Source organism: Malaclemys terrapin, chromosome 2 (genome assembly GCF_027887155.1).
Source record: "Malaclemys terrapin pileata isolate rMalTer1 chromosome 2, rMalTer1.hap1, whole genome shotgun sequence".
NCBI lineage: Eukaryota > Metazoa > Chordata > Testudines > Emydidae > Malaclemys > Malaclemys terrapin.
Genome location: NC_071506.1, coordinates 73147770 through 73168727, shown reverse-complemented (window position 1 = coordinate 73168727; position 20958 = coordinate 73147770). Strand labels below are relative to the sequence as shown.

Here is a 20958-nt window from a genome sequence, read left to right as displayed (position 1 = left end):
TGTAGCGCCCTAGGCAATCGCCTAGGTCGCCTAATGGGTTGCACCGGCCCTGAGAACACCCTAAACACTGTTGCTGCAGGGGTCTCTGCAGTGCCTCCCTACATTACAGTGAAGGAATATGGGAGGTGGCAGAAAGTATCCAGGGAGTTCTCCTTTGTCTGTATGATTTGCCTACTGTCGCTGTGTATGGGGTATGCGGAGGGCCCAGGTGCTATTAAGGGCTATGGACTGTATTTGTGGCAGGAGATTGGGTGTACAACAACTGTATGTCTAGCTACCCCCATTGCAGGGGAAGATTTCCATCACCTGTACGATTCCTCCTTATTCTAACTGCACAGACAAGACCGTATTTGGCCATAAAAAAGGACAAAAGAAGCGAGGAATTGAAAATTAGGCAACATTAAAAGACAGTTTAATAAAAACGAAGGGCTGGTATATTGACAGCTTCAAAAATAGTGTTGGTTGGTTTTTTTTTAAATGGTGTATGGTACTGTGATCAGTATTTGGAATACACAGAGAGACTTCCATGCTTTGTTCAGTTCATGACATCTATATAGAATATGTTTTGTGACCATATTGTAACACAGCAGGTTCATAGCCTGGTGGTGTATTATTTCACTTTGTTTGTTTAACACGTACAAACAGTTTTGACTGCTTTGTCAAAAGAAATGAGGAGTCTGGAAATGGGATGTGAACCTGTGTGCCACTACTCTGATCTGTAGGACACGTCTTCCTAACTTTTTATTTTGTTTTTGTCACTTTGCTTACTTTCCAGGAGGCAAATCTGGTGTATTAATTGTGAAGATCTTAGAAGTGCATGAAGAGTGTGCTATGCAAGTTGCTCTCTGCCAACAGTTGGGACAGCTGTCTGCTGACAGCTCCTCTGAAGATGTTGTCGTTGATACTGAACCCAGAGTCAAAGTTCTCTTTACAAAGGAAACAGCAGCTCGCCTCAAGGGAGGCCCACAGGATATTGTCCACATCTATCCTCCCTGGTAAGTACAATACGTTGGTTGCACCAGCCATAGTGTTAAAATATAAGGTATTTTTATCAGACCGTTCATCACATTATTACAGAAAAGGCTCCAGAGCGTCAGGCCCTGTGTCTTTGGTGGCTTGTGAGAATTTCTGACAGATATGTTAATGCAATGCTAGGTTAGGTAACAAGAAAATGTAATACCTGCTTGTGCTGCTGTGGATTTTCATTTAATGTTTTCATGTTTAGAATTCATGAAAGTTATGAAGAACATTTTACAACGATAATGCCATTTTCTGGTGGGGTAAAGTGAGTCAGGAATGTTCCTGTGTTGTCTTTAGTTTAGGTATATCCCTGTCAGTGGAAAAGTCTATTCTAACTGTGCAGTACTCAGCAGATACTCCATGGAAAGATAATGTGTCTGAAAAAAGTAAATAAATCACTCACTACTTATCAGTAAGACTACTACAGTGAATGGCTGGTTATCATTTTCACTGCTAACTCTCTTCCACTCCACAAACTCAACTGTAGCACACATAGTTAACTTTTTCTGGAATTTGTCAAAATATAACTTTGGCTGAATTGTTTTACTTTTCTGGACTGAGGGCAGCATAAGGTGACTATATTTTTAGAGTGAAGGATTGGTTGTAGCATGTAGGCATTGTTGCATTGGGTCAGCAGTTTGGAGACTTTTTATAGTAGGGCTGTTGCTCCTCTCCCCACCACCCAAGGTTGTATACAAACTGAAATATCTGCTAATATCTTTCTCATAGTCATCTTAGGTGTTATCCCAAACAGCAGTAGGTAAAAGTATCTGCGTCACCTCAGGGGGTAAGGATAAGAGATCACAGGAAGGCTGTTTGGAAGTTTTGGGGCTTGCTCCCACTCACTGCTTTCACAGTACACACTGCCCAGGTGCCTTTGCACACACAGCCTCAGGGAGAGCAGGGGTGGGGGAGGGGCCAGGAGCAAGTGGGCTGCTCTGCAGGGTAGGGAAGCGGCAGGGCTCCCAGTTCAGCATAGCTGGGGGAGGGATGACCCGCAACATCCCAGCAGCCAAAGCCGCCTCGTGCCTATCATCTTTGCTCCCTGCTCTGGGCAAGCTCCGTGCAGCAGCGAGGAGGAGCCGGAGCTGCCGCCGCAAGAGGAGCTGGAACAGGGAGCGGGTTTGGCCAGGCAGCAATGGTGCTTCCGGCCACTGCGCCGCTGCCTGCAGCGCTGCTCTTCTGCTGCCAGGAACTCTGGGATATATCCAGAGATCTTCTGGGACTTGAGTCAAGCTGGGACCGAGTGCACACAGGAAATCAATAGGCCTTGGACCCTAGGTACCAGCTTAACACTGACTTGGACCCTCCAGCCCTGCAGGGTCCTGGGATGCAAGGGCGGGTCAGGTGTCAGCACTCGAAGAAGAAATGGCGGTTACTTACTGGTAACTGGAAGTTCTTTTCAATTTGTGGTCCCTATCTGTATTCCACTACCTGCCCTCCATTCCCTCTGCTCCGTACCTCTCTGGATTTGTATTAAGAGGAGGAATTGGAGAGGGGTCGTCCTGCATGCCTCTTATGCCGTCAGTCAGGAGCACAAGGAGATTTGCTGAGCAGGTGCGGGCCAGTGGAAAGTGCTTGATAGAATTTCTGGACTCAGGCACATGGTGCATATGTGTACCCACGTGTGGAATACAGATAAGGACCACACAACTTGAAGAACTTCTAGTTTACAGGTATATAACCTCTATTTATGCATAGTTACTTGGAACCCAACACAGAAAAAAGCAGATCTTTTACAAGCTCCTTAAGCACTGAGCAGTCACAGAACCCCCACAGTGTTCTTCATTTTGGCAAAAGATCATCTTACGAAGTCGGAATATTTATGCATTAGGCATTTCAGAGTTGTTAGAGCTGCTCTCATAATTTCTGTTGTTGTAAAGGCTTATTTATAGACTGGTGAATAGTGGCAAAGTTCCGTGATATCTGATATGCATTTTGGTGGTGTTTTGATACCAAATTGTCTTCCTCACTCAGCCAAATATTAAATGAAGTTGGCCTGGATGTTGTTAAAATAAACATTTTTCTTGTTTTTAAAAAAGGTTATAATTTGGAAGTTGTAATTCTACATAAGTTTGAAACTTGTCTTATATTTAGTGGATGTTTCCTCCACTACACTTAACCCCCACTCCCGCATAATTTTTTATTCGGTTAAACTGTTACTTAAGAGTAACAAAATATCCTCCACTACCTTTGGATTGAATAAACATTTTTATTATTTGAAGGGGGAAAAAACATGAGGGAAAAACCTGTTCATATCATATCAAATCAATGTCTCTTCCAAAGATAATGGGAGAAAAATATCCCTGATGTAAATCCACTGAAGTCAATACGCTGTGGATTAGTTTGACCCAATATGTTATGAACTGAATATCTTTTGTTACTGTGTTACAATATTTATGGCTAGTAATGTTAGAAAAGGTAAAACAAAAAGTGATTTTTTTCAAGCTTAGAATAGGGTACTCAATGTTTATTTTTAAAGTCACAGTTTAAAGTGTTGGACCAAAGACTTTACGTGATCCTTTTAAGCTTGGCACAAAGTCATATACAGTAGATAAAATGAAGCTTTGAATAGTATAAGATTCACTTCTATAACATTAATAAATGATTCCATCACATTAGTGTTATGATTCAGCATTTCAGACTTCTCTAGTTAGAAAATAGGAATCAGTAGGACTGTGGATGTGGACAGAAGTACGTACAAGTCTACAATGAGTGTAATTTGTCATAATGAAATGCGGCTGTGGCCTTTAAAGGAAAACTGACAGAACTTCATTTTCTAAAATAAAGCTATTTTTTTAACATGTGAACAGGTGAAAAAAGCATCTGAAAACACCAAAACGCTGTTTAAATAGAACTTCTATTTTTTAAATGAGCTTATTTACACATTTATTTTATTTATATCATCAGTCAGAAACAAAGGAAACTGAATAAGAAAATAGGATGTTAAAATAAGGTTGAGGTTTGACTTATATCAACAAAGAAAGTTGTGGTAAAGGCCACCACCTCATCCTTAAATCACCCTGGTATACTTGGGACACATGGCACAGTATATAAGATCATCCACTCTTTTGAGGTGCTTGCAGTGTGATGCAGAATGGGGTGAGTTAAGAGAGGCCTGCTTTTGTTGGTGTAAGCTGAATCCATAGGGCAACATTTTCAAATATGTTCTTGAAATTACTCTCCAGAGTTTTGCACTGAATCTTTGTGCGCACAGATTGATCAACTGAGCATGTGAATAAGGTCATTAGACACACAAGTGCTGATTTGTGCATGCGCAAAACTTACATGCACAATTTAGGAGCCAGTGTTTAAAGAGTTGCTCTTCGCATTATCTCCAGTTTCAGAGGATGAGTTTGGATGTGGACATTTGTTGAGCACAAATCACAACTTGACATAAAAAGACAAAAATGTTGCATAAGCAAATGGGTCCTGCAGAAAATATGCATGCATATTTTTGGAAGCCGTGTTTGGATTTGTCCCTAAACACTTTTATATACAGAATCCTGTGTTACTGTAACATTAAGACAAATACTAATTTTAGTTCTGTGACAAAAATTATGCCTTATTCACATGAATGATCTTTTTATGAGTACTTCCACTGATGCAAAGGAACTTCATATGTGAAAGAGAATGTGTAGGATCGGACACTATTTGTTCCAATCATTGGATCAGTTTTCTTCACCTAGTTAATGTTTCATACATTGTGTTAAACTTAAAATGTGTATTTATAATCCTCACTGAAGGGAATTTATTTTACTGAGTATTCCCACCGTCTGCAGGGAAACAAAACCTTACAAGGCAGATGTGATCAGTCTTTGTTCCATTGGCACTGCTCAGCAGGGAGAAGGGAGTGAAGAGGAGCACAGGATTTAGTCCATTGCCAATGTTAAAAATTTAAATGAATACTTACTAGAATTATACAAACCTTTGTTTTTAGCATTAGGTATTTTTAATGACTGGATTGACAAAACGATTGAAAAAGTATTTAATTTTTATAATCATGACTTTTATCCAAGTTGCATGACATACTCCCAGCTAAAAGGTAAAAGGAGACCATCTCAAGGCAAAGACTCCAGAGTTCTACTGCCTCTTGATCATTATGTGGTCACAGCTTACCATCTGTAAAAGGAATATAGTCAGTGGTGAACTGGAGCTGGTTTGCACCAGTTTGCAAGAACCGGTTGGTAAATTTAGAAGCCGGTGTAGAACCGGTTCCTAAAGGGGAGGGCGAGTGAGCAAACTCCGGTCCGCGGGCCACATCCATCCCACGGGACCGTCCTGCCTGAGCTCCCAGCTGGGAAGGCTGCCCTGGCCCCTCCCCCGCTTCCCCCCCTCAGAGCCCCAGTGTGCCGCGCTGCCGGCGCCAGCGCTCTGGGCAGCTCTGCAGCTCCTGCCGCTTTGAGCGGCATGGTAAGGAGGTGGGGCTTTGAGCTCCAGTGGCCGCGCGGCATCCTTAACAGCAGCATGGTAAGGGGGCTGGGCCGGGGCTGGGAGGAGGGGTTGGATAAGGGGCAGGGAGCGGTTGGAGGGGGCAGAGGCTCTGGAGTGGGGGGCAGTCAGGGGATGGGGAACGGGGGGGGTGTTGGGTAGGTGTGGGAGTTCTGGGGGTCTGTTGGGGTGGTGGTGGATGGGGTCGGTGCAGTCAGGGGACAGAGAGCGGGGCGAGTTGGGTAGGGGATGGGGTTCTGGGGGGCTGTTAGGGTGGGGGGGTCTCGGGAGGGGGTGTTGATGGGTTGCAGGTTCTGAGGGGGGCAGGACGTGGGTTGGGGTTGGATGGGGGTGGGAAATGTGGGGCTTATACTCACCGCGCGGTTCCCTACCGGGTCTTCAATGGCACTTCGGTGGCGGGGGTGCCTTCACTTGCTCCGGGTAAAGTACCTGCTGCCGAAATGCTGCCGAAAACCTGGAGCGAGTGAAGAGCCCCTGCCGCCGAAGTGCCGCTGAGGACCCAGTAGGGAACCAGTTCTTAGGATTTTGCAAACTCGTCACTGGATTTAGTTATAACTTACCTACCTAGTTGGAAACCTTGTCTTACAGTATCTCCATCGCACCTGGGTTCCCCTTTTCTTGATGGCTACCAGGGGCAGTTCAGATTTTTTTGTCATTAAGCTCTGGACTATAAGATGTCTTCTACTTCCTGCTAAAAGTTCTGCCTGCAGCAGTAAAAGCTACTTTTGCCTATTCAGGTAGAAGTTTTTTGGAGTAGGGAAGTAAGAGGCACACTGAACATTAATTGTAGTTGTTAGTTTGTCCTGTATATTATGATTTTCTGAAGTTCCAACAATAAACAAAAAAGGATTTTCTCTGGAGATGACTCACAGGAAATGTATCATTTACCTGAAGTGTCACTGTTGACTTGTTCTAAACAGGCAGAAAAAAACAGAAGTTGTTTAATTTGTAAGATGTCTCAGTCCTAAGATTGAAGGAGACTTTTGTCAATTCTGGTCTTAATCCAAAAACCCTTGCATGTTCAGAGAGTACTGGGTGTAGGAGGCATGTGGTAGGGAGACAATAACCAATGTTTGTTTTCTCATGGGGCCAATGCAGCATGTAGGGAAGGCATCAATCTTAATAAAACATGGCAAGAAGAGTGATCCCAGAGTGTTCCCCCAACTTGGATTTCATAGTTGTTGTTGTAAGTTCAAATATACCTACTGCTTCCTCAACGTAAGTTTGAAGGGGCAAATACAGTTCTAACTTAATTTTTTCTGTTCAAGTGGATACACTCTTTGTTAGACAGGAGGAAGACGTTTTGCCCATGTCACTGTTTTCCAGACAAGGAGGCTTTTAAAAAAAATGCTATCACAAAATACTTCAGCTTGTTTGATAATGATAAAGTAGCAGCTTGGGCTTGCTCTGTTAATGAAACACAGGAACAGCATGTTCCCCAGTTTGGTGCTGTCTAATAGGAAAAGAACTCTATCATTTGCACTCTCCTGTTCCTCATAAACTTTTTTTTTAAATCATAAAAAAATAAGGAAGAAATATCTTTGGCAAAACTTCAGTTCCTCTACGTGCTCCACTGATAAAGGCAAGCTCTCTGAATCAGAGGTGATCAGTCAGACCAAGATCAACAAGAGAGATTGTTTTCCTACAGAGCCCTTTGATACAATGTGTACATTTAAAAAAAATTATCGATATAATAGACATTCAACCAGACAAAGAGGAGGAAAAGAAATCAACAGGCAAATCCCCACTATCAAAAAAGGAGTGAGCACTGTCTTTACATTCTTCCTTTGAAGATGTTATAATAGCAGAGTGGAAGAACCCTGATAAGGGAAAGGAGGCTCAACCAGCAGATAAAATTCTACAAAATTCCAAAGCCAGCGTGGTGGCTATTTCTAAAGTAGATATGGCAGTAGCCTCAAAGCCAAAGATATGATCTTACCATCTGTAGGTGATTACTTTCTCAAGATCATGCAGTTAGGAAAATTGAAGCTATCTTAAGGAGAAACTGAAACAGCTGCAGCCTTCTGAAAAGCGTTTTTATCCCCAACATATTTTGTTAAAACAGCCTGCCTGTCCTGTTACCTTGACTTAAAAAGAAACCGGTCCTTAAAATCAGAAAGATTTTTTTTTCCCATCTAGTCTCAGGCCTGGTCAGCACTACAAAGTTAAGTCCCCATAAGCCATCATGTGTAGACCTAGTTGTGCATGTGTGTATGCCTACATTTGTTTCCTACTGATATCCTGTCTTCCAACAGTGGCCAATGCCAGGTGCTCCAGAGGGAATGAACAGAACATATAATCATCAAGTGATCCATCCCCTGTCACCCAATCCCAGTTTCTGGCAAACAGAAGCTAGGGACACTATCCCTGCCCATCCTGGCTAATAGCCATTGATGGACCTATTCTCCATGAATGTATCAAGTTCTTTTTTGAACCCAGTTATAGTCTTGGCCTTCACAACATCCTCTGGCAAGGAGTTTCACAAGTTGACTGTGTGAAGAAATACTTCCTTTTGTTTGTTTTAAACCTGCTGCCTGTTAATTTCATTGGTGACCCCTAGTTCTTGTATTAGGAGAAGGAGTAAATAACACTTTCTTATTTACTTTCTCCACACCAGTTATGATTTTATACACCTCTATCATATCCCCCCTTAGTCGCCTCTTTTCCACGCTGAAAAGTACTAATCTTATTAATCTCTCCTTATATGGCAGCCGTTCCATACCCCTAATAATTTTTTTATGCTCTTTTCTGAACCTTTTTCAATTCAAATATATCTTTTTTGAGATGGGATGACCACATCTGCCCGCAGTATTCAAGATGTGGGCGTACCATGGATTTATATAGAGGCAATATGATATTTTCTGTCTTATCTATCCCTTTCTTAATGATGCCTAACATTCTGTTCGCTTTTTTTGACTGACGCTGCATATTGAGTGGATGTTTTCAGAGAACTATCCATAATGACTTAAAGTACTGCTTTTTGAGTGGTAACAGCTAATTTAGATCCCATCATTTTATATGTATAGTTGGGATTATGCTTTCCAATGTGCATTACTTTGCATTTATCAACACTGAATTTCATCTGCCATTTTGTTGCCCAGTCATCCAGTTTTGTGAGATCCTTTTATAGCTCTTCCCAGTCTGCCTGGGACTTAAGTATCTTGAGTAGTTTTGTATCATCTGCAAATTTTGCCACCTCACTGTTTACCCCCTTTTCCAGATCACTTATGAATATGTTGAATAGGACTGGTCCCAGTACAGACTCCTGGAGGACACCACTATTTACCTCTCTCCATTCTGAAAACTGACCATTTATTCCTACCCTTTGTTTCCTATCTGTTTAACCAGTTACCAAACCGTGAGAGGATCTTCCCTTTTATCCCATGACAGCTTACTTTACTTAAGAGCCTTTGGTTAAGGACCTTGCCAAAGGCTTTCTGGAAATCTAAGTACACTATATCCACTGGATCCCCCTTGTCTCCATGCTTGTTGACCCACACAAAGAATTCTAGTAGATTGGTAAGGCATGATTTCCCTTTTAAAAAAAGCATGTTGTCTATTTCCCAACAAATTATGTTCATCTATGTGTCTGACAATTTTGTTCTTTATTATAGTTTCAACCAGTTTGCCTGGTACTGAAATCAGGTTTACCAGCCTGAAATTGCTGAGATCACCTCTGGAGACCTTTTTAAAAATTGTCGTCACATTAGCTATCCACATTAGCTATTAGTCATTTGGTACAGAAGCTGATTTAAATGATAAGTAACAAACTACAGTTAGTAGTTCTGCAATTTCACGTCTGAGTTCCTTCAGAACTCTTGGGTGAATACCATCTGGTCCTGGTTACTTATTACTGTTTAGTTTATCAATTTGTTCTAAAACCTCCTCTAATGACACCTCAATCTGGGACAGTTCCTCAGATTTTTCACCTAAAAAGAATGGCTCAGGTTTGGGAATCTCCCTCACATCCTCAGCTGTGAAGACCAATGCAAAGAATTCCTTTAGTTTCTCTGCAGTGGCCTTATTGTCCTTGAGTGCTCCTTTAGCATCTCGATTGTCCAGTGGCCCCACTGGTTGTTCAGTAGGCTTCCTGCTTCTGATGTACTCAAAAAAAAAAATTGCTGTTACTTTTTCAGTCTTTGGCTAGTTGTTCTTCAAATTCTTTGAGGTAGAGTCATTATCTGCTTTTCATTTCCCTGTACAGTTAGGCAGGGAGACCATCTGGAACAGTTTGTTTGTGTACACAGGGATGTCCCTTGAATCTTCCTGAGAGATCTTGACAAAACTTCCATGGAGGCGCTCCGCAGTCCTTTCTCAAAGGTTTCTAGGAATGGCAGCCTTATTTCTTCTTCTGCAGTAGGACACTTTCCAATGCCTGTGGGTGATCACTTTGGCAGGTACCATTGCCGTACACAGGCTAGCAGCATATGGGCGCAGGCAGCTTTTCAACATCAGCTGAAGCTCTGCTTTTTGTGCCTTTGTTACCATCAGGAGTGAGATATCCGCTAAAATCACTACCGATTGTGGAAAATGGTGGCAGTATTTAGTGCCATTGCTATATACTCTGTTTTATGCAACTGAACGTATCTCTCACCCTTGGCAGCCCGTACTCACCATGGTTGGTGTGGTGAGTGTTGCTGTGCACAAGCACTCCGAAGCAGAATTGTCAGTAAGCCTGTCTTCTTTACAACTTTAGGGGAGCAAGGGAAGGGAGCTTTGAATCATAACTTTCACTTTCCATTGTGACTGCACTGGCAATGGTACCTCTGTGTGTTTTATCTGTAGCTGCTTCTGTTGCGGCCTTGAGAGGTTCCCCCTGCACACCTGCGGAATGCCTGAGCTAGTTAAGCAAGAGAAAGAAGAGGACTTGGAATGACATTTTCAATGAAAATCCTGCAAACCAGTGCTGCATCAGACCATGAACAGAGGGCCTGGAGGATGAATATTGCAGACTTTATGGAGAAGGATACAGTGGACAGGAGACAGGCCCAGGAGTCAGAGAGGGAGATGCACCAGGATGTAATGGGGCTTCTGCAGCAGCAGACAGAGAAGCTTCAGACTCTTGTGGACCTACAGATTCAATAATCCTGAATTTAACTCCTTTGCAGTCCATGGAGAACAGAAGTCTAACATCTTCCTACAACCCCCGGCCAACATTTCCCATAGCATCATGGACCACATCCCTACTCTTACCACTCCACACCAGAGGATGTCAAGGAGAACCACAGCTTAACATACATTGACCTATGAGAGCCATGGTTGATGTACGTGTAGCTAAAAATGCATATGAATGTGCGTTCCCCTTCTTTAAGCTTTGTTCCATACATTTATTAAGGTTTTAATATATTTGCTTTTAACTGGCACAGAATTTTTTCTCCAGTCTTTTTGTTACTCAGTAAAACTCTGTTTTTTTGGGAAATAATTAATCTTTATAAGTTCCCAGTGTGTGTTGCAGAATGGCTGATGGTATTGAAAGTATCCACTTACTTGTGATTGTGCACTTTGACAACTCATAGGATCAGTGACAAACATAGGGTAATAATCATAAATGTGCAGCAAGCAATACAAAAGTAATAATACAAAAGGTTCTGCAAATACCAGTAGCAGCCCACAAAGGTGGGAAAATCTGAAGCAATATCTGTTTCACCGCATGGGATGTCCAAAACTAGATGGTCTGCATGGATTGATGGTGTTCAACCAGTTGTGCAGCATTTGAATTCAGTGAGAAGGACTTTAAATGAGCTTGATTCTCTCAATTTTACTGTAAAAAGCAACAAAGAGTCCTGTGGCACCTTATAGACGAACAGACGTATTGGAGCATAAGCTTTTGTGGGCGAATACCCACTTTGTCAGACGCATGTGGTGGAAATTTCCAGGGACAGGTATAAATATGCAGGCAAGAGATAATGAGGTTAGTTCAATCAGGGAGGATGAGGCCCTCTTCTAGCAGTTGAGGTGTGAACACCAAGGGAGGAGAAACTGCTTTTGTAGTTAGCTAGCCATTCACAGTCTTTTTGTTTAATCCTGAGCTGATGGTGTCAAATTTGCAAATGAACTGAAGTTCAGCAGTTTCTCTTTGGAGTCTGGTCCTGAAGATTTTTTGCTGCAGGATGGCTACCTTTAAATCTGCTATTGTGTGTCCAGGAAGGTTGAAGTGTTCTCCTACAGGTTTTGTATATTGCCATTCCTAATATCTGACTTGTGTCCATTTATCCTTTTACGAAGGGATTGTCCAGCTTGGCCAATCTACATAGCATAGAGGCATTGCTGGCACGTGATGGCGTATATGACATTGGTGGACGTGCAGGTGAATGAACCGGTGATGATGTGGCTGATCTGGTTAGGTCCTGTGATGGTGTCGCTGGTGTAAATATGTGGGCAGAGTTGGCATCAAGGTTTGTTGCATGGATTGGTTCCTGAGTTAGAGTTACTATGGTGCGGTGTTTGGTTGCTGGTGAGAATATGCTGAAGGGGTTGGCGGGTTGTCTGTGGGCGATAATTGGCCTTCCTCCCAAGGCCTGTGAAAGTGAGGGATCATTGTCCAGGATGGGTTGTAGATCACTAATGATGCATTGAGAGGTTTTAGCTGAGGACTGTAGGTGACGGCCAGTGGAGTTCTGTTGGTTTCTTTCTTGGGCTTGTCTTGCAGCAGGAGGCTTCTGGGTTCATGCCTGGCTCAGTTGATTTGTTTCCTTATTTCCTTGTGCGGGTATCGTAGTTTTGAGAATGCTTGGTGAAGATCTTGTAGATGTTGGTCTCTGTCTGAGGGGTTGGAGCAAATGCGGTTATACCTCAACGCTTGGCTGTACACAATGGATCGTGTGGTGTGTCTGGGATTGCAAGCCAAAGGAATTGCTTCAAGAAATACTTGAACTTGGACTCTCTGGGGTGTTTCCTAATATCACAATTGCATTGCATATTTTTGTCAGTTTGACTGCATCAGTGGCTTCAGTTGAACGCACCTTCAATGTATTGAAGAAGATAAAGAACTATCACCGTTCAACTATGGGACAAGAGCATTTGAATGGGCTCGCCATGCTTAATATTAACTGTGACATTGCACGAAAGCTAGATTTTTTTTCCTCAGTAATTAGTGCATTTGCACAGAAAAAGGCTAGAAAAGTATTTGTTAAATAAAAATAATTCAAATGATGTCTTTTTCTTTTTTGTGTGTGTGTGCCTTATTTTGTTTTCATGTGTCATCATTTTTTATTTTTATTATGGCTAGGGGCCGCAAAAGCTGGAAATGGCCTGGGCCTCTCTGGACTTCTGAGAGGGCCCGAGAAGATGAGACAGCCATGCTTATTGCAGGCATGTGGAATGGGGAGTGCAGAGGTCTGTAGAAAACGAAAGTACAAGGTTCTGTGTAATAGGAGTTTTGAGAGAGAACCATCCAGTTGTGTGACAGTAACTGTACAGTACTTGAGAGCAATGATGAGCCAAGACATTCCGCTTCACTCTAGCAGTGCATATAGCTATATAGAAGGTTAAAATGAAATGATCTTTATTACAAAATTCTATAGTTAACAGTCCAGCTTTCAGATGAGTTGGAGAGGTTGGGTATGTCCCAGTAAAGGATCTGTCTGAGGCAATAGCCTGGGCCTTTGGTAGTGATTTTTTTTTTTAAATTACTTTAATGTGAAAGGGCAGTCTCCAACAACCACTGTTTTTATATTTATCTGGTTGGAACAGGTAGGTGCTGGCTCAGTGATCTACCGGCATTATATAATCTCTCCCAAGCTGGGTGTTTCAAACCTGATTCTATGTTTCCAGGCCAGTAGAAGCTATTAGTACAGTGGAAGCAGTCTGCTGAGACCCTGGCTGGAGGAAGCACCATGTATTGTTAAATTATATTGCTGAATTCTAGTGGGAGTCTCAACTCGAAGGATCAGTCAGTTCAACATGGGACATTTCAATGTTAATAAGAAAGGCAGAGTATACAAGAGGAGAACCCCAATACATAGAAAGGGCATGACTTCTTATACTCTTATGCTGTAGCATAAGAACATACAAGAACACAAGAATGGCCATACAGGGTCAGACCAAAGGTCCATCCAGCCCAGTATCCTATCTACCGACAGTGGCCAATGCCAGGTGCCCCAGAGGGAGTGAACCTAATAGGTAATGATCAAGTGATCTCTCTCCTGCCATCCATCTCCACCCTCTGACAAACAGAGGCTAGGGACACCATTCCTTACCCATCCTGGCTAATAGCCATTAATGGACTTAACCTCCATAAATTTATCTAATTGTCTGTCTTTTAAACCCTGTTATAGTCCTAGCCTTCACAACCTCCTCAGGCAAGGAGTTCCACAGGTTGACTGTGTGCTGTGTGAAGAAGAACTTCCTTTTATTTGTTTTAAACCTGCTGCCTATTAATTTCATTTGGTGGCCCCTAGTTCTTATATTATGGGAACAAGTAAATAACTTTTCCTTATTCACTTTCTCCACACCACTCATGATTTTATATACCTCTATCATATCCCCCTCTCAGTCTCCTCTTTTCCAAGCTGAAAAGTCCTAGCCTCTTTAATCTCTCCTCATATGGGACCCATTCCAAACCCCTAATCATTTTAGTTGCCCTTCTCTGAACATTTTCTAATGCCAGTATATCTTTTTTGAGATTTGACTACCACATCTGTACGCAGTATTCAAGATGTGAGCGTACCATGGATTTATATAAGGGCAATAAGATATTCTCCGTCTTATTCTCTATCCCTTTTTTAATGATTCCTAACATCCTGTTTGCTTTTTTGACTGCCGCTGCACACTGCGTGGATAGTTCAGAGAACTATCCACGATGACTCCAAGATCTTTTTCCTGATTAGTTGTAGCTAAATTAGCCCCCATCATACTGTATGTGTACTTGGGGTTATTTTTTCCAATGTGCATTAATTTACATTTATCCACATTAAATTTCATTTGCCATTTTGTTGCCCAATCACTTAGTTTTGTGAGATCTTTTTGAAGTTCTTCACAGTCTGCTTTGGTCTTAACTATCTTGAGCAGTTTATATCGTCTGCAAACTTTGCCACCTCACTGTTTACCGCTTTCTCCAGATCATTTGAGTTGATAAGATTGGTCCTAGGACTGACCCTTGGGGAACACCACTAGTTACCCCTCTCCATTCTGAGAATTTACCATTTATTCCTACCCTTTGTTCCCTGTCTTTTAACCAGTTCTCAATCCATGAAAGGATCTTCCCTCTTATCCCATGACAACTTAATTTATGTAAAAGCCTTTGGTGAGGGACCTTGTCAAAGGCTTTCTGGAAATCTAAGTACACTATGTCTACTGGATCCCCCTTGTCTATATGTTTGACCCCTTCAAAGAAATCTAATAGATTAGTAAAACATGATTTCCCTTTAGAGAAACCATATTGATTTTTGCCCAACAATTTATGTTCTTCTATGTGTCTGACAATTTTATTCTTTATTATTGTTTCAACTAATTTGCCTGGTACTGACGTTAGTCTTACCGGTCTGTAATTGCCAGGATCACCTCTACAGTTTTTTAAAATATTGGCATTACATTAGCTATCTTCCAGTCATTGGGTACAGAAGCTGATTTAAAGGACAGGTTACAAACCATAATTAATAGTTCCGCAATTTCACATTTGAGTTCTTTCAGGACGCTTAGGTGAATGCCATCTGGTCCCGGTCACTTGTTACTGTTAAGTTTATCAATTAATTCCAAAACCACTTCTAATGACACTTCAATCTGTGACAATTCCTCAGATTTGTCACCTACAAAGATTTGTCACCTATCAGACCAAAAGTCCATCTAGCCCAATATCCTGTCTTCCGACAGTGGACAATGCCAGGTGCCTGAGAAGGAATGAACAGAACAGGTAATCATCAAATGATCCATCCCCTGTCAACCATTCCCAGATTCTGGCAAACAGAGGCTAGGAACACCAGCCTTGCCCATCCTGGCTAATAGCCACTGATGGACCTGTCCTCCATGAATTTACCTAGTTCTTTTTTGAACCCTGTTATAGTCTTGGCCTTCACAACATCCTCTGGCAAGGAGTTCCACAGGTTGACTATGCGTTGTGAAGAAATACTTCCTTTTGTTTGTTTTAAACCTGTTGCCTAATAATTTCATTTGATGACCTCTAGTTCTTGTGTTATAGGGGGTAAATAACACTTCCTTATTTACTTTCTCCACACCAATCATGATTTTATAGACTTCTGTCATATCCCCCCATAGTCGTCTCTTTTCCAAGCTTGACATCTCTTTCTTGCTTCTATGTTTGTGGGCACAGTTCATTTCAGTTAGACAGCTAAATATTTGACTGTGGTATTTAGATATCCACAGTATATTAATTGAATTTGTATGTAATTGTGCCCACAATCTGAGATGCAGGAAAAAAGGTCAGCTTTTAAATATCTGTACTAAATTGTAAAGAAGCTGCTTTAATTTTGTCCTCTTAAGTTCTTGGGGTAAGAATTGTTATGTCCACAATTTTAACTAGTATGTCTCATTAAAATGTGGTGGTATGGTACTGTGTAAATGTTGTTCACTTTTAAATATACAATATAGTCTAAATCTGTTGAGGGAGAAAAACATTTAGTCACAATGAAAATTTCTTATTTAATAATCCTGCAGAAAAGATTTTCTAAATCTTAAAATTTAATAATGTGTACCATTCTATCAAAATAAAAGCTCTGTACTCAAAACTTTCCAGCACGTCCAAGTGAGGAAATTCCAAGCATTCTGCTGTGACAGATACTGTTAGTGGGTAGTTGTCCACTGACGTCAAAACAGAGAATGGCAAACAGCTTTGTTCATGTCATATAAAAATGCATAGTCTTGGATAAACTCTGCGTTAGTAACAGAACTATCAGTGATATATGGGCAGCTTCACATGCATTCCCATGTGCATTCAATTCAATTCTACGTTCCAGATTTTATTTAATGAGCAACTGATGGAGCCAAGACTTGGCACTGCACAAAATACCATAGCCTGTTTTATCCAGTCCAGAAGGAAAAATAAGATGAACAAGTTCAGAATTAACACAGGATTGTTACAGAGTTGTGGCTTTTATTTCTCCATTAATGATTCTGAATAACACATTTGGGATGTGTAAAAAGATTCTTAATTTGTAAGGGTTTGTGCCAAAATTCCTGCAGTAGTTTAACTACTAAAAAACCAGTTTCGATTAATGTGAGTGATGTGTATGTGAAGCTTGCAGAATTATCAGGATGCATCTCATCTTTTTTTGTATTTATATTTTTTAAAAAAGATATTTCCTTGAGTTGCATTGTCTGAACCAGCATTGCTATATCTTTTTTTTTAATTTATTTATTTATTATTATTATTATTATTTTGCAATACAATGCATTTCTTCCGGTTCATTGTGGAGAGATATTTTTAGGGCTAAGTCATGTCCTCTTGATGGAATTGGTGGGGAGTGTAGTGTAGTGTGGTGTTGTACAGTTAAGTATACATTTGTGCAAAGAGATTTGTGCACGCAATGCAGTGTGCAGTTATTCATGTCTCTGGACTCATGTCTTCATCTAAATGGGAGTTTTGCATGTAAAATGAGTGCAGGGTATGTCCCTTTGTTTGTGCAATTCTGTGCTGGCAAGGAGATGGATTAAATCAGGGTTTCCCTATTTTCCTTCCAGACAAAGACATGTTTTCTTGGACCCCTCCCCAAAAATTTCTTTTTTTAACCATAGGGAGGCAAAATTTAATAACCGTAGCCATAACATAACAAATACAGTAATAAAAAAAAATCAGAAAGTGAACTTGATGAACTCTGCTGCTCAAAATGAATCATCAGTAATCTCCTTTTGCTGATGCCTTTTAATGTTTCAGGAAAATATGCAGTTCTGCTCTTAATTTGAAGAGTCTACTCACTTCTGCTTCTAGCTTCTTGTGTTGTGCCACAGTTTTTAAGGTATTTTTAGCAACAAGAGCTTGGTGGTATATAAGAGAGTGAAATTGTGAGGTATTAGGTGCAGGATTAGGCATCTGTTTGACCACGCATATATTCTTACCAGCCGTTGACTTGGCACCATCTAGTCAGATGACAATACGTGACTCCCACTGAATGTGGAAATCTTTGCCAGCTCCCTGAAATATCTTGAATAAACATTCTCCTATTTTCTGCCTTGGCACAGCTTTACAAATGAACAAGTCTCTTTCAGTAGAATAATCAGAATATACAATAGCCATAAATACGAAGCGGTGCAGTCCCAGAAATATTGGTTGAATCATAAAGCTGAGTTGTGAAGTAGTCATTTAGCCTAAATTTTGAAAGCAATTGGCCTTGGACTGACTTCCTTGGCCATGTCACTAAGGTGGCATGGAAGATTATTGTTCAACAAAGGCACTGTTTTCAGTTTGCTTTAAGCCCTATAATTTACTAAACAGTATTTTTCAAGGCTTCAAGTTTTCTCTTCTTTTAAAAAAAAGCCCTCAGGTTCATTTATCCATAATAGATGTTTGTTTCTAAGAGTAACAATGACTTGAAGATCCAGATCTTCAGAATGTACTGTTGTACAGAATCACTGTAAAGCAGTACACTGTATATGTTGTATGTTTGTGTTTCATTTATCTTCCTGAACCATCATCAAAATAACTTCAATGTTCTTCTCAGAAATGGACGCAGCTTTCTGAATTGCTTCTCAGAGCCAACTGAGCTGCAACACTGAATGAATGGCACATGCAATGATGTTCTGTGAGTCTCAGCAAGGTCCTCAGGCCGTAGTGATTATAGAAGACGCTTCTGGTAATCCCATTTCATGACTCTGTCATAAATAATGTTATAATAGAATTTGTACTATTTTATAGAAGGTAAATATAAGAGCACCTGCACAGGCTTAATACCATTTTATCAGCAGGAGCTGAAGCAGCCTGCCACGCCCCCACATTGTACTAATCTATGCTGGATCACTAATTGGGCTTCACAGGTTACAAAAATATGGTGGCCTTAAAGAGGCACACTTCTACTATTCATTTTTTAATTAACGAGAATTAGAATTTTGTAAAATGTTACATTTTTTTTTGTATGATCTCTGGGGCAACCCTTCATCCCCGCATATCTTCTCCTTTGCAACCTTTGGGGGGTGGGGTGGGGATTGGAATTTACAGTTCGCAGAACTTTTCATTAGATAACCTGTTGTTAATAATGGTCAAGTTTATTACAGTAGTGCCCAAGGAACAGTCAAGAATGGGGTCCCATTGTGTCTGGCACAGAGTAACAGTCTGTTCCTGCCACAAAGAGCTTGCAGTCTAAATAGACAAACAGGGTGGAAGAAGGGGTATAACATAAGCAGAGTGAACAATATGATGGCAGCAAATGTCATGTTAATTTCATGATTGTGTGTGTGTGTGAGAGAGATTTAGTTAGGAAGAGATAAGCTACATGGAAAGAAAAGGGAAGGAAGAGGGGATATTGAAGGGAAGGTGGGTGAAGGGCAGAACAGGGAAGAAGAGGCTAAGAGGGGCAGGTGTGAGTGAAGCTGAGGAAAAAAAACTGAGTAGGGGATAAGAGAGGATTGGACCAATCAGCACAGGACAGTCAAAACTTTAGAGAGTTCTCTGAATGTCCATAGGTCCCTGCCTTGGCTACTTCTGCAGCTGCTCCTGGAGTCTGAGGCTGATTCCTCTCTGCAGTTTTTCCCCAAGGTCACATATGGGGGAGGAGGCAACATCTGGGTTTTAGTTTTGCAAAGTGTTGGGGGGGATACTACTATGTCTCTTCCATCTCTAACTTTTATGTTATTGGAATCTTACTGTTGTTCAGAGTTGGCGAATCTTTCCTCTTCAGACTGGGATTTTGACAAACTGAATAGTGTAAACTTCTAAAACCTATAAAACTACTAAAGAATTTCTCCTATCTCTTATTCAAAGTACAATAATTAGATAAAAATATGTGTCAAGCTGCTATAGAATAAGATGAATATGAAATGTTTTACCCTGGGATTATCATACTGTATATATAGGTTTTTATATCTTCCATCATATGCTGCATTTAATATTTTTAATATTATGGATGATAACACTACCCAGCTTAGCTGCTCATGTCTAACCATGCAGCAAAGCTAAATATTTTGTAAGGAAAAAGATCTAACATCATAAAATCTTTAAATGAAAAGAAATGAGCATTGCATGCAAATGTAATACACAGCAATAAATAAACTCCAACTGCATTGTCTGCCCACAGTGTGGGGAAAGAAGGGAGTCTTCAGTCGATTTTAGAGCATGATTAACAAGAACTCATAGCTAGTGGAGACCTAAAACTTTAAGTAACTTAGTAACACCATAATTATATCCATAAATCTAACATCAGAACACTGAATATTTTAACAGAGTCTCAGTGTTGTGGTACATAATTACAGATAGTCTTTTAAGACATTGTCCCAGTTTTGAATAGAACAGGCTTAGTGACTTGATTCACAGATCTCTGGATTCATTTTTCTTCAACATTAAGGGCATACCAAAGCCATTAACGCAATAATTTAGCTGTGTAGATAGAATTGAAATTTTAAGGTTCTGAATTGTCTTAAGCATAGTTAGCACTGTCTTGTATAATCTGATCTTCTTAAACAGTGTATCAGCCTCCTTAATGGCTTAGTACTAATGAAAATTCATCCTCAAGATGTTGGTTTAAATGAGTATCTAAACGTATGGGTACTAATCTGGAATGCTGATGTGGAAAGCCATGGGGACAAGCTATCTGAATTGAGTAAGTAATACAGTTGGATTGGCTTCTTTTGTTGTATTTCAACAATTCCACTACCCATGCCAGCCAGCAACAGAAAATGAAAAATACTCAGAGGATCTTTGAACTGCAAGGAAGGTTAAGGATGGGTTTGGGGCAAAGTTTAAGAATTGCTAGGAAATATACCTTCTTAGCACCAAAATTCAGAAACCACAAGAGGGGCTTGATATTAGAAGATGCTGAGCATTGCAGCCTCAATCCAGCAAAGCATTTAAACCCATATGAACAAGGCACGAGGCGATGTCAGTGCTTAAAATAAGAAGTGAAACAGACTACTCGCAAAATGCTGCCAAATGAACAGTTAAGCAAACTGGAATATAGGATCCATTTTCCTCTAACTCTTTTCAGTTGTAACCATTTTAGGTGTTACTTATGCGGACAAAAGGTACAACATTTTCAGACAGAAACACAATTTTTTTTCAAGCTGTCCCTGCAAGACGGGTCTGTGCTTAAAACAGCAGATAATCTAAATCGATAATTTAGAGGCAGAAAGGAGCTCCTTTTGAAAAATAAAATTACATTTCTCCCAACTTTTCTCTCTAAATTCTTATCTACCTAATCCTTATTACTCATTATTTAATTCTGACAGAAGTAATAAGGTCCCCATGTTCCTTTCCTTCTGGAAATCCCAATCAGTAAATGTCATTTTGCCCATTAATAGCAAAGCCAGTTTGTCTTATTCTCTTGATAAATTATGCCCCCTCGGTCTGTTGAGTATCATAACTCTTGGGAAGCAGAATTTACAATT

General features: G+C 40.7%; 1 protein-coding gene across 5 annotated transcripts in view; it reads left to right on the top strand.

Annotated features, from left to right (window-relative positions):
* The window catches only part of SPIDR (scaffold protein involved in DNA repair), a 318470-nt gene that overhangs the window by 123306 nt on the left and 174206 nt on the right, over positions 1–20958 (top strand). For all 5 annotated transcript variants that reach the window (XR_008443798.1, XM_054017880.1, XM_054017881.1 and 2 more), the window contains one exon: positions 776–995. Coding sequence is in view for 4 of the 5 variants with exons in the window: in XM_054017880.1 (XP_053873855.1) it covers positions 776–995 (220 nt within the window). In the remaining variant the exon portion in view is untranslated. The remainder of the gene's footprint in view (positions 1–775; positions 996–20958) is intronic.